The sequence below is a fragment of the Nothoprocta perdicaria genome, unplaced genomic scaffold (genome assembly GCF_003342845.1).
Source record: "Nothoprocta perdicaria isolate Ctin4 unplaced genomic scaffold, notPer1 scaffold_209, whole genome shotgun sequence".
In the NCBI taxonomy this organism is placed as follows: Eukaryota; Metazoa; Chordata; class Aves; order Tinamiformes; family Tinamidae; genus Nothoprocta; species Nothoprocta perdicaria.
Genome location: NW_020455305.1, coordinates 671,259 through 685,715, shown reverse-complemented (window position 1 = coordinate 685,715; position 14,457 = coordinate 671,259). Strand labels below are relative to the sequence as shown.

The following is a 14,457-nucleotide window of genomic DNA, read 5'->3' as shown; positions in this document are numbered from 1 at the left end:
ATACTAATATTTTCTAAATCAGCAAGACAGACTTTTTGCTAGAGGCTATACAAAGTGGATGATGAAAATGCATCTATATTGCTCTGTGGGATCATAGTTGCTGTGGGATCATAGTTGCTGTTACAAGATTGCATTCCTTTCAGAAGGTGCTTACCTGCGTTTCTGGAGGCATAAGAAGTCAATCACTCTTAAGCACTTGCTACTTCTTTTGCCTCTAGTTCTTTGCCAGCCTGCCAGCTCCTCAGATTTCACAGATGGAGTGCCTGGTTGACCCACTACCTGAAGTGCTTTAATAGGAATTCAGGCCATGCTTTATTTCTCTTGGGTGGGGGAAACTGCTTTTTGAAGGTGTGTGTGTCCTCTAATAGGAGTCTTCTAACTAACAACCTTAGTTAAGTACATAAAGGTTAAATCTGGGTCTCTCCAGGTTCTCTGGAATGAGTATGTGTCTGCTCAGGTCGACTTTGAAAGGGGAAAATCAGGCATTCCAAAAAGACTAATTTCATCTTCGTCTTCAGTGACTTTATCATTGTTTTGCCTCAATTTGTTTTATAGCAGATGTCTTTTCATCTAACTTCTTGGGAAGTAAGCCACCAGAAACAAATGCTCAGATGTATGTACCATACTCATAAACATAGCACAGATATTTATTAATTTCTGTATAATGTCTGTGTGGATATGCCTCTAAGTATATTTGGTAGGAAAAACAATGATATGAAATAAACTATATGATGCCCTTGAAGTACCTTCACATTAATTCTGATGACATCCAAATTTTCATAAACCAATCATTCAGAAATCAAGGCTGCATGAGCGCCTCTCTTAAGCTCTCCAAAGGAAGATCATGATAAAAGAATTGTTGATGGTCACATTCATAATTATTTATTTGTTGGAAATAATTTCAATTTATAAAAAGGATGCCTACTAAGAATATTTCATGTTAGCAGCAGGTTTGTGTTCTTTATATTGTCATGATAGTTCTTTATAAATAAATATGTATCTGTGGTGTTCATTTGGGATTTTATAGTATGTGACCTGGTTAGAAATGTTATTGAGGCTTTCTGAAGAAATGCTGTAGCTGAAATTACCCTGAATTTTTCACTTAAGGCAGGATGAAAATCCCCTTAACTTTTACCTGATTAGTTGATTTAATCTCCAAGTTTACCACAGTTAGTATTCGGGAACTTACTGAATTTTTCTAATCCTTTAGAGCATTTTATTAGGAGAAAATATTAATTCTATCAAAGAAACATATTAAAATCATGCAGTTCTCAGAATTTGCTCTGACTACCTAATCCATTTTCTTGGCTTCTAGAGGCAAAGCCGCTGTAGGGAGTGTTGCCTTAAAATTCATAAACAGGAGATTGTTGAAGCAGCTTGGCATGGATATAGGTAATAGATTTTTTAAAAAATATTATCATCCGTTTAATTAAGCATGTAAGAAAATTATTCTTTATTTCCTTGGAAGACTTTGGTAAATACTGAGAGAAGCCAAAGCCAAAGCTCAGTACTCCTGTTATTTTCCTGCCTATTCTAGCCTCCAAGTTTCCCCCCAGACAGAGTTCCTGATTGTAGTTTTCTTTACCTACCACGCCAGAACACCCTTCTAAGCCCCAGGCTCTTGCACACATGATAAATACAGTCATCATTTCAAGATTAAGAAACCCCATATAGTTCTTCTTTTCAATCTATTTGAAGAATTTCCAGATATTCTAAAATATACCTTGCAGAAAGCTTCTGAATCCTCTCCTGAAACAGAGAGATGTTATCCTCCATAAGCATTCCTAAATATCCTGTTCAGGAACACTTACTTACCAAAGATCATTTGCCTTAACAGCCACCTCAACTGTTGTAATCTCTTTTTTTTTCCCCAGTATTTTCCTACATTAGCACTTTACTATAATTGTCCCTGCTACCATCTCACAGTAAAATGCTTTTACATTGCATTTTTTTTGTTTAAATCCACTAAATATAGTTGAAGGAAAACATAAGAAAAAAAATTTACATCTAAAGATGCATCTAAAGTTATTTAGATTTCATGTAAATAACTTTAAACTACCATAAAAAAAATACTGTCTTGACAGTATGTTTTGATTTACTCCTATTTATGAATAACTTTTGATATTTTTAATCTATCTTTAATTTGTCTCTATAAATGAAATTGAATAAATGTTTAAAAATCAATTGCAATTCACTTGATGTAGGCTTCATTGAGTGAAAGAAAGAATTCATGGAATCAGAGAATGATTGAGGTTGGAAGGGACCTCTAGAGATAATCTGTCCAGCAGGGACACCCAGAGCATGGGGCACAGGGCGGCATCCAGGTGGGTTTGGAAGACCTCCAGAGAAGGAGACTCCACAACCTCCCTGGGCAGCCTGTGCCAGAGCTCTGTAACCCTCACAGTGAAGAAGTTCTTCCTCACATGCAGATGGAACTTCCTGTGTTTCAATTTACACCCATTGCCCCTTGTCCTGTCCCTGGCCACCACCAAGAGCTCCATCGTCTTTGCATTCTCCCTTCAGGTGTATTTATGTTTTGATAAGATCCCTTCTCAGTCTTCTCTAGAATCTAATTATTTAATCTAAATATTTAAAGAAAACCTTCCTTTGCCTTCTATGCTAGAATTAGACCTCTGTTGAGAGAGATAACAGTAAAAGCACTTTTTAAATAATATGTAATAACGTTATCACATGTGAAAAATATTTTTCATATTGGTAAACAGTTAAATTCACATTTTTCTACCTTTTTGGGATTTCATTTGCCTTGATGGAAATTCTCAAATTTTTTTTTTTTTTTTACATTTTTTTTAATACCATTATAGAATAAATAGTGCACTTTTTTTTTTTTTTTTTTTTTTTTTTTTTTTTTCTGGATCAGTGTTGAAGGCTTAATGGGTGTTTTTTGAAGTCATGTTAAATTTGCTTCTTAGCTGTGGTGAAGCTTCCCCTCTCAGTGCACTTTCAGTCTTTGGCAGATGTAAAACATAATAGTCTTGGACTGAACACAGTTTGTCAGATGGCAGTACAAAGTTCTATGAATGGTATGAGTGAGCTCCAGGAAGATGCTAATTTGTAGCATAAAAACTTCACAGGGATATTAAAAAAGACATGTGCTGTTTCTAATATGAGAATTGATTCGTTTTTCCAGCTCGTCTGCAAATCTTTTATAAATTGTTCATACAAAGATGTCTCCTGACTACAATTGTAGGTTTTTGGTTTCTTACTCTCAGTTGTTGAGTCCTGAGTGTATTTTTCTATTTTTAAATGGATTTAAAATACCTTCAAATGTTTCTCAGTAGAATAATAAATATTGGACTTCTTCAGAAGGGTCTTTCATTGTAGGTGGCAAATTTCTGAATAATGCCACATAAAGGTAATATTAGCTGGAAAGATTAAGTTGAAGGACAATTTCCGGAAAAGTTAGTATCTTAGTTCTAGATGTAGTTTATATGAGATAGATGTGCTAGCGGTTGTGCCCATTAAAATCTAATTTCAGTTGATTCCTGCCAACCAAGTCAATTACTCTAGCTTGTGAATGGATTACATTTAAATGCTCTCTCCAGTATTCTCCATTATACTTAATGCTTTTTTAAAAATTCACAGAAGCATTTCCATGTTAGATACAGCTGGCCAATCCTCTGGGAACAACATTTTGAATGCTGTCCTTCATTTTAGGGCCATCTGGATAGACTTCTTTCTCATAGCTGAAAAAACCATACCGATTTTTGAAGTGCTGGACACGTATCAAGTCTGTGCTCAAATAGTATCAGCAAGCCATCTGATTAAATTACCCAGCAATTAATCCATTTGTTATAGCAGTGGAATGGCAAACATGATGCCAAGCTATTTACATTTTACATTTTTCTTAATAGTTAAAGTGTTTTATTTTTTCGTTTTTCAAGACAACTCACATTCTTAAATGGGAAAGTGAGAAAGAAAGGATTAAGGGTCTCTTTTAAGTTTTTAAGGTAGCACACACCTTAACCTTCCATCAGGATAAAATTTAGAATCTTAATTTAAAATATTTGCAGTCCAAGTTGTGCTGGTAACAACTACTTGGTAGTTCAAGCCCAGGGAAACTAACCACCATTATCACTTTGATTTGAAGCCAAGATGGGGGGAAAAGAGAAAATATTTGAATTTCCTAAGATTGAACAAATGTTGTGGCCACCGGAAGAATACTAAAGATCTATTTCACCCTCATTTTTGTAGGCCTTCAGCTTTAATGTAGAATAATTGTCTTCGCTATACAGAAGCCACCTGCTGAAAATCTCTTTCCTGGGCAGATCTGGAGCTGAGTGAGCCTGCGTTGGAAACAGGATCTTTGTAGAGAGACTGAGCTTGCTGGAATTGTAGCAAGGGGCATGTGGGACCTGCACACAGGCATCACCATCACCTATCCATCAGGGGAGATGTGAGGCATTCTCTTTCTGGAGTCTGTGAGCTCCATCTAGATTAGATTTAGGATTTTTATTTTTTCATTATTTCCTCCGGTTTTTCACTGTTGAGTCCTGGAAGCCCGTTTGAAGAAACAGTTCTGAGACTTTGTAGGCTCTGCCATGAATCTTGTTCTGATGCTGCTGTGCCTGTGTCTCAAGAAACATAATGTAAGGGTAATATGAAAACAAATTCTGTTCCTCTGCTGTTTGTCTGTCTATGCTAACATATGAACATGTGCACATACATAATTCAGAGTGAGGCAAAGTTACGCCTTGAATTAGACTTAACCTCTGGATATCATTGTTGCAACAATAGTATGATTGAATATAGATACTAACTTTAGGTGATTTGGTGTGAAAGTCTGGAGCGCATGTAAACAAAAGCATGTGTGTTAAATGCATGAAGAAGTGTTATTTGTTCCTTTAATGTCTGTCTTTGTTTTCCCATTACTACTCAGGAAAAATCATTATCAATTTAGAAAAAGATAAAACCAAAACCTACTAACAGTACATGGAAGATTTTATCGTTTAATTGTTATTGCATCTAATAAAAATATTCCATTTTTCAGTAACACTGAGGTTGTTCCATATTTTAAATAATCACAGAAGGAACTGGAATTTTTCAAGATATAGTATTTTTACTTTTGATACTAGCAGATTTTTTACAAAATAATACAACTGTTAACCTCATTTTTAAACACCTTTTTGCTTCCTGGATATTGTCTCGGTGTGCTTATCAGATGATATCATAAATGTCATAGTGTTAAGTAAAAGTCTACTTAATCCGTTATATGTTCATGTTGATTTTTTTATTATATCAAATTTTTCAGCCTTTGTTTCCAATATTTTTCACTTTTTGTTCTCTTTTTAGTTTTACTTGTACCTATAAGGAGAATGCGTTGAATCTGTGTCCTAAACTTGAATAATCATATTGAACTAACCACATTACTCTGTCTAGATGAGACCTATTCATTTAAGGAAAGTAGAACCTTATTTGTCTGCAAATGAATGCAAACCAAAGCATTGTGCAAACAGTACAGTAACAAATTATTCCTCCTCTTTGATTTATGGCATATATTCTAAAAGATGCATTAAGCACCGATGTGCTTTTTTATTTTGTTTTCGTTCTATTTTGCTATCCGCTAATGTCATTTTGGAGTAATCTTTTGATCTGTCAGACTAGCGCATAAATAAAGTATGCATGTTATTTTTCCACAAGTAAACTTCCTGGCAGCTGTAATTTTTTTGATGCATATATAGACACATAGATGCCAGGAATTGCAAGCACAATATTCTCCAGGAAATGTACTTTTTGATTACTGGCAAGAAATATGTGGATGATTAGATGCTCTGCTTTAATCATGAAGAGTTGGAACATAGGGTCATGTTCTTGATTTGCAGAGAGGAAGAGTTGAGAAATGGTTCTGGGTAAGGGAGTGATTCAGGGGCTGATCATTCTTGAATCCATTGTTAAATTTAAATCTCTGGTTGCTAGTTTTGATTTTGTTTTGTTCTTGTATGTCTGTCAACACGAAGCACTGACAGTGTTTCAACTTCAACTTCTTTTCCCATTAAAATCTGCACTAGGGTCTCTGAAGGATGGACAGAAGGGAACACGAAAGTGTTAATATTACCCTATTTGCTCTAAATAGTAATTCCTCTACTCAATATTTATGAGAATTTTCAGCTTTTGGGAAATTAATTTATTGTTATTACCTTTGCATAGTTGGAAGTAACAGTAGGGAAGCCTCCAGGGCCCTGCCTCACCAGTGCGGGTCTGGCTACAAGGAACATATTTCCCGCATTATTCAGCCAGCCTCCAGCAATTCTTGGGTTAGAGGCTTGTTAAGCCAGAGGTGATGTATTAGTGGATATATTTTTCTTTTTCCTGGTGAATTTGTCTAATCTCTTATTCATCTCAGGTCAAGTTCGGACATCCAGCACATCCTGTGTCAGTTTTCTGATGTGCTACAAGGAAAATTACTTCCTCTTAATAGTTTTGAATTACCTTCCTTATAATTTAATTTGATGCCCTCTGTTCTTGCATGAAAAACAGCAGTGTAGGGAGTGAAGAATATTCCTTAATCTCTTTCTCGGTCCCAGCCGTGATTCTGAGCTCTGTCAGAACACTTTTCTGGGCATCCGTCTCCTCAGCCGAGAAGTTTTAGTCTATTTAGTAACTGCTGACAGAGAAATTTTTCCCATCCTGTTGCCATTTTATGCTCCGTTCACTCCTTCGTTGTTTGACCTGCTCAGCTAGCTTGAGGACCTCGGTAATTATGTGAGTGTGGAGTACAGTGTAGACCAACAGCTCCACTATTTATCCATCAGCTCGTATGTGCTTTGCAGTCCTTGCTAAAATCATGGTTTTGTAGTGATGCTGCTAATATTCCAGATGATTAGTTTTTAAAAATCGCCCTGGGGATTCGTGGGTTAGTTTCAGTTTCATGGTAGTGTTTTAGTAGATGATGACTTGGTGCTAAAGAAATAATACCGCTGACTAGGTCAAAGTCACATTTGAACAACTGGCTTGATTGGGAAGAGAAGGAAGGAAGGAGAGACAGGAAGAAAAACTTGTGTTAGAATATGCTTGTGCAAATAAAAATGCAGGTGGTGTTCCAGTAAGGAAGTGCAGTGAAGGAAGGGCTTGGAAGGAAGGCTTGGAAGAGATGGTGGTTCCTTTCAAACAAATGACTGCAAAACAGGTGCGCTGGCTCAGTTTATGCCATTTTAATGATAACATTTCCCTCCTTAGTTCTCAAACTATCAGGTGCGAAAGGTTTGGTCCTAACAATGCTAATGAAACTGGTTTGTGCTTTTTACTGTAATTCCACTTTGGGTTTCTGAATTAATTTTATTGCTGAACTGGAGAGGAAAACAAAGCAGAGAAAATGATGAATTCAATTTTCGCTGCCTCAATTGGCTAGTGAAAGCAGCTTGTTGATTACAACAGGGAGAAATGTTTACTGCTGATCAACTTGCTCTGTATAGAGGGCTCTTATACTGAAATTAATTATAAATACAAGGTATAGAAGCTGCATAATTTGACTAGGTAAAAAAATATTATTTTCGTTTGTACCACAGTAGTATTTACACCGTTGATGATTTAGATTAACACCAAAGTTGCAGATACTTTTCTGTCTTTGCTAATGAACATTTTAATTCTTTTCTTTGGAAACTTCACTTTATGCAACAATTCCATTTTATGGTGCTGTTAAACTTTTCTGTAAACCAGCATTCAGCTTCAACAGTGGCTGTGCAGAGATGCTAGAAAATGGATCAGAATCAATGATGGCTTGATATAATGTTGCCTTAAGTTGGCTGTCATCCAAACTGAACACCCTTGTTAACTCTCTCCATCTTTGTAGCATCTTTGTTTGTTTTTGTCACATGCATTTCTACAGGGATGATGCTATGCATTTAAAAGATTTAATTAAATCTATCATATGTTAGTAAAATATTGCAAGGCAAGAGAGACAGTCACTGCCTTGGCTCCCACCTTGCCCTAGATCCCTCTGGTATAACAGTGCTCATCTGTCACACGCATCAGTTGGTGAATACTTGGGATCCTTCAGCATGGTCTAGATGGGAGCTAATTCAGCACATTCCTTCAAGAACCAGCCAACTGGACACTGCATCCGGCAGGAATCACTGCATCAAGAATGCTTCCTTCTCCTTTTTCTATTTTAAACAGCTCAGTGATTGAATTTGACTGCAATGAAAAAAAGAAAAAAACAACCCCCAGTAATTTATTTTAATGTGATCTTTTGTATAGTGCTTTTTTTTTTTAGTGCAGAAGCTGCCATTGTTTTACATAAAATCTAGCAACAACGGTTTTATAGCGAGAGATAAGATCTAGTCTGATAAGATCCTTGGAAATTATAGTTTGTTCTTTCAGTTCAGCTGAAGTTCTTAATAAAATCAAATTTGTGGTCTACCATTTTTCACATAACCAAGTCAATGAACACTATTATATTAACAAAGGTTCTGGTCAATAAAAAAAAATAAATGCTGAACTCCTTATTTTTCTATCTATTTATTATATAAATGAGGAATTTGAGGTGCTTGAAGTATTTTACTTGGAGGTACTCAGTCTGTGGTTAAACTATAAATATATCTGAGATTATTCCACTTTATTTCTTATTACATTTTGATTGAGATTCCCCGGACATTTTTATTTTTATTTTGCCACTCTACTTACTTTTGTTTTGATCATATAAAAATGTGCTCCATACATGTCAGATACAAATAACCCAGCTGCTATCCTGAAGTGCAAGTTGTACACACAAAAGATGTGGGAGAGTGTAGGCATGAGTACTGTTGAAATACTGTTGAAGACAGTCACTAGAAACCAAAGACTAGCGATACTAGAGTAAGTGATCAGGGGATGAGAAATTGTGGAGCTGAAGAGTAAAGAAAAATAAATAAGGGCCACGGCCTGTGCCACCACCTTTTGTGGTGGCCTGTCCCCATTATCAGGTTCAACCCATGCTGGGAACGAAGCTGCAGGGCTTCAGCCGCATGAGCAATGTGCTTGAGGATATGGTTGCCATTTCAGTGTTTATGAGTTTATTGTAACTTCCTCAGCTAAATATTAGGAGTGAGTAAATCCAATAAAAAAATAACGTGTGAATTAGATTGCCTGTGCTTAACTTTGTCACTTGAGTATTGAAAGAGAGAAATATACTGCTTAAGTTATTCTGTGAGACAGACTGTGCAGCTATAGTGCTAAAGAAAATCTATTAACTTTGGCACCTCCTTAAATACCCCTATACTTTGTGTATATGAAAACACAGTAGCACTCATATTTGCTAAAATAAAAGCCATGCTGCTTTGTGAAGAGGCCTGAAAAGGGCACTGTTGATTCTGGTTTTTGCTCACTGAAACAGCTGAAGTTAAGGATTATTTCTCATAATTGGTTTTACTTAACTATTGAAAGCATAATACATTTGTATATTAATAGTATACTAATATATTAAGACATACTATAGTTATAGTTAACTATAGTTAACAAAACATTAGATACTTTAGATAATGAATCATACTATAGTAACTTAAGAGATACGGAAAAAAGATTTCTTTCTGTTTATTAACATTATTTTAACTAGTCTCTAATCGAAATAAGTGCTTCTTTGAGATATATATATATAAATACATATTGTTATTTATATATTACCAAAATTCCAGTGATAATACAATAGACATACATGATGTTATCGACGTAATTGTCACAGGAAAATCAATTGAAACAATTGTTCTTTCTGTCATTGTGGTATTGACTTTCTGAGTATCTTTCTCAGATTTGGAGATGGCTATTCCATCAAGGTTTGGCTTAACAAAGAAATAAACTATGGAAGAGTCATTTTGGACTGTCTGCAACTACATTTTCCTGGAACACATTTTAAGGTAGAGGAAAAACTTTTCATCATAGTAATTATTCTATGGCAGAATTAAATATGAGAAAATGAGAATAAAAGGGATATTTCTAATACATTATTTGGTCTTTTTTTTCTGAAAAAGTATATATGTTTATTAAAAAATATAAAAAAGTATATATGGTTATATAAAAAAGTATATAAGTATATATATACTTTCTTGCTCAGCAATTCATTTAGATCTGACTTGTGATGTTGATGAAGTTGTACCATCCAAGTCCAAATAGCCTTTTTATAAGCAAACAACTCTTTTCTTTGAGTCGTAATTTTCTTTTGCTTTAATTGTTGAACTGGTTGGACTTTCCTTTGTATTAACCTGAAGTAGGAATGCACTGCAGTCACTAAGAGTATTGGCTTTGGTAGCAATTGGTTTTCCAATAAGTTCATCATGCTTTTTGCTGAGATTGTTTTATTTGATATGGAGCTGGTAATCAGTGGTAATCAGATTCTGAGGAAGACTCTCGAATGCTGTGAGCTCATCTTTTTTCTTGTTCCATTTTTTTTTTGGGGGGGGGAGGGAGGGGTGTGGGAGGTTGTTCCCCTCTATTGGTTTTTAGGATTAAAATTATGTAAGCTTATGACTATTTTTAATAAATGTCTGTCCGAGTATAAGTATAAATATATATGTGTGTTTTCATGCATTTATAAGTATATGATACACACACAAATGCATACTTCGTGTATAAGTGTACAGTAGATATGTACTTACATATATATATATATATATATAAAAATACATACAGAATGTTTCAGAATAAATACTCAACATAGCAGTTAGGGCTTTTTTTGGTCAGGAAGCTTACCAGCAAATGCATAGAATTTAAAATAGGATTCTCTTTAAGCTGAAATATAGTTTAAAAGGAAGAGACGAAAGGGCATCCTACTAAAGAGATTACACTTCTTAAATATCCTTTAAATCTTATCCCGTGGCCATATCATTTGTTTTCTTTTTGTGTTTTTCTGAGGTAGTTCAATTCAAGGATCAGAAGCAATCTTATCATGTGTAAAAGCTGAAATAAGGTATATGGAGATATGCAGAGATTTTCTTAGATTCAAGTTTCTTGTTCACATAACGATGTGGGAATCCAGTATTTTTTCTCTTTGCAAAATATATGATTATGTATATTTAAAGTGCATTTATGTACAACATTTTGATAAATATGATTAACTTCGCTTCATTATCTCATGTTTTTACAGACGGGGGTAACTCAGGTAGATTAAAAACCTATTGTATAAAACTGTCCTAAATTTATACATCTAACAAAGTGTTATTTCAGAAACATAGAAAATGTGTGTTTTCTGGGTATGAACAGCAAGCATTATTGTGCTGCTAATGTAAACAAAATTTTGTTCTTGATTTAAAAAAAAAAAAAAAAAAATCCTACAGTGAAGCTGCTTACTGAAACCAGTTTAGTTATGAAGTGTTTTTTCATCATCATCAACATGCATTCATTTGTATCTCTTTTGGTTGTTTTTGCACATTTCAAGGGACAGCATCTTAATGTGCTGGAGTACCACGTACCACGAAGTCCGGGCTGCCTAGCAGAACTCTTCAGAGTCCTGGAGATTCACAAAGCTTTTCTCCAAATCAAACACTACTCCATCAGCCAAACCACTTTAGAGCAGGTACTGTTTCTTTTCTTTTTTTAAACCTACTGGGTTAATGTGAGTATATATTGCAGCAGAATATTGATTTGATGGAACTAATTAAATATTTGTGATAAACCAGTAATTCCAGGACAGCTCAGGCATATACAGTAATTTTGTGAACCCTGACACTTTTACACTGGAGAAAACTGGAGTGAGCAGTTAAAAGCTCACATATTAGTAATATGCTCAGGCTTGGTCCGTACTTAGATGCATCTAGACCTGTGGAATCTGAGAGTGTTGGACTGTGAACTGCCTCATAAGCATTTGAAAAGCTAGGATACTCTCAGTGTCCTTGAAATGGCAGAACCATTCTTTTTAAGTTACAATAAAGTTTAAATTTACAGGATATTTTCACAGAGTCACAGAATGACTGAGGTTGGAAGGGACCTCTGGAGATTACCTAGTCCAATACCTTTCCCTTGGTGCCTTTCTTCTGCCATAAATATTGTACTGCCCGTTATGGCACATTGGGAATGCACAAGTAGACAGAAGAGCCCACAACTAATGGCTGTGAAATCCTGTTTGGACACAAGGTAGAACAAAATGATGGCAATGGTGTGTTTCCTAGGTAGCTGTGGTGTGCTACAGCATCTTTGTATGCAAATTTTCACTCAGTATTCTGGAAACTGAAGGGGTGGCATCTGGTCAAAATATTAATTATATGTGATGTATGGTATGTACTTGCTCCTTTGTCCCATGTGCAAATCATTAATGAAATATTGTGGTTTGTATTAATCTGTGAATTGCCTGTAAACAAAGTTTACACTGAATGGCTCTATGTAAGGTAATTTCAGTTTAAGGATTGTTCCTAAATTGTTCACTCAAGCTATTTTTCTCTCTGTTATTCTTGATGATTCATCACCTCAGTCACCTACTATCATTTCTGCTCCCTGAGTAGCTGAGTGTCTGTTTTAGACGGGAAAATAGTTTTTCTGAATAACAAACACACTTGTGATGCATCCTAAGTTTGTTTGCATATGAATATGATTGTTTGATTTAGTCTAGTCATCTTTTCTTCTTTCCTTGCTGTCAAATAGATCTGTGATTAAAAAGCAAACAAGCCTTTTTGTAGTAAGATCTGTTTTAAAAAATATAGATGTATATATTTTAAGGAGGCACAGAGGCACCTGAACTGCAGGATTTGCTGTACAGGGTTCAGAAGTATACTTTCACCTGTAAATATCTGGACTCTCATCTGTAGAATGGTGACTGCCGTTCAGCTCACATTCCTCCTGTCAGTCATTTCAATACAAAGAAAATGATTGTTACCCCATAACTGGTGTAACAGTAAAACAGCTTTTTTGAATATTTTTTACCATGTTCTTGTATTTCATCAACCACTGCATCCACTGGAGAGGTGAAGAGTGATTATTTATAGAGTTGACAAAACATGATTCTAGAGGTGTTCCATTGACGTAAATTCTACTCTTCTTTTTTTTTTTTTTTCTTTCATGAGGAAAGCTTAGAAAAACACCCTAAGGAAATCTCTAGCCATGTCTCCAGAGTATCAGTTCAAATACTATCATTTTGTCATTCCTGCTTTTTTGTGTCTTTCAGGTGTTTATTAATTTTGCCACACAACAGCAAGGAGCCACACATCCTACACAAGAATCTCCCACTGTTCTTCGTGACTGTCTGCCAGTCTAGGTTCAGAAAATAATACAGAAAAGCTGCATAATACGTGTATGCATATATGTAATAAATTCTTTCAGCTTTCACCAGCTGGTCTGTGAAAAGCATAAGAAGGTGAAATGAGCAGAACGGAGGTGAGTTTACATCTGTAGGTCAGAAGTGCTAGTAGTAAAACAAAGAATAGTTGCACACAGACCAAAAGAGACCACCAAAAAGTAATGCTATTTAGTAAAGGAGAATTTAATACTACACACTGCCTAATGAATGCAAATCTATGTAACAAAAAACGGCTGATCTCTAATGTCACTGTGTATAGTAGATTTTTTCTGTGGTGGGTCTATATTCATGACTGCTGTAATTTTCTCTTGCATGCACACTTAATATCTGTAATTTTTACATGACGAGGCAAGAAAAACCCTTTGAATGCTAGAAAGAACTAGGTTATCACCTAATATTTGTATTTAATAGCACAAATGAGAGCCTTTTGACTTCCACATTTATTCAATTCTGTGTTGTGACAAGCTAAATTAGCCATTTTTATCCTATAAAGGATGCACTATATTCCATAAGGGTTCATGTTAAAGAGGGTATTAGTGTACTAGTCTGTCTCTGAGTTATGTTAAGTAAATTTAACAAGGTTTCATAAATCATACTTGACAATGCTTGCTGGTTGCTCCTTTATGCTTGCTGGTTGCTGCTGGAGGAATGCTTAAGCATCTTTTTAATGACCTGTGTCATTTTCTTAGAGTTATCTTTCTTTTTTTCCTAGAAGAATGCCAAGATTATGTTTAAGGGGCATGTTGAAAGAAAGTGAAATAAGAATTCACACACTGATCTATAAATTTTTTAATAAATGTATATTATGATGTTAGTTCAGATGAAGCCATGCCACAACCTTCAGGCTACACATGTTTATGAAGTGAGCATTTAATGAATAAATCAGCTTGTTTTGTGGTGGGGGGAAAAAATGAATGTTCTGTGGTAAACTACTGACTCTTCCAAAACAGGTCCTTTGGGAACCCTATAAAAGACAGCTGATACCACTTTTATTGCACTTTATTATCTAATAGTTGAAATAATAGAATATGTGATTTAAATGTGTACTCTTACAATATAATCCCTGTGAAAATCAAATGAGTGTACTTTGAGATTAAAAAAAAAATCTAAAATTATCATTTTTTTAGAGTACCGCTGCTATAATGCTCTGCTGTATGAAGATGAAACATTAAAAATTATATTCTTTTGGCTTTGCAGACTGACTCGGCTGTTCTTTTAGGCTTTATTTGTTGGAGATTTGACCC

General features: G+C 35.1%; 1 protein-coding gene across 1 annotated transcript in view; it reads left to right on the top strand.

The window, feature by feature from the left end:
- ABCA13 (ATP binding cassette subfamily A member 13) overlaps positions 1–13,353 on the top strand; it is a 183,414-nt gene extending 170,061 nt beyond the window's left edge. Inside the window, exons 60-62 of the mRNA XM_026038381.1 lie at positions 9,740–9,845; positions 11,363–11,500; positions 13,082–13,353. Of these exons, the coding sequence (XP_025894166.1) occupies positions 9,740–9,845; positions 11,363–11,500; positions 13,082–13,171 (334 nt within the window). The 3' untranslated portion in view covers positions 13,172–13,353. The remainder of the gene's footprint in view (positions 1–9,739; positions 9,846–11,362; positions 11,501–13,081) is intronic.
- Positions 13,354–14,457: the final 1,104 nt, after the last annotated feature.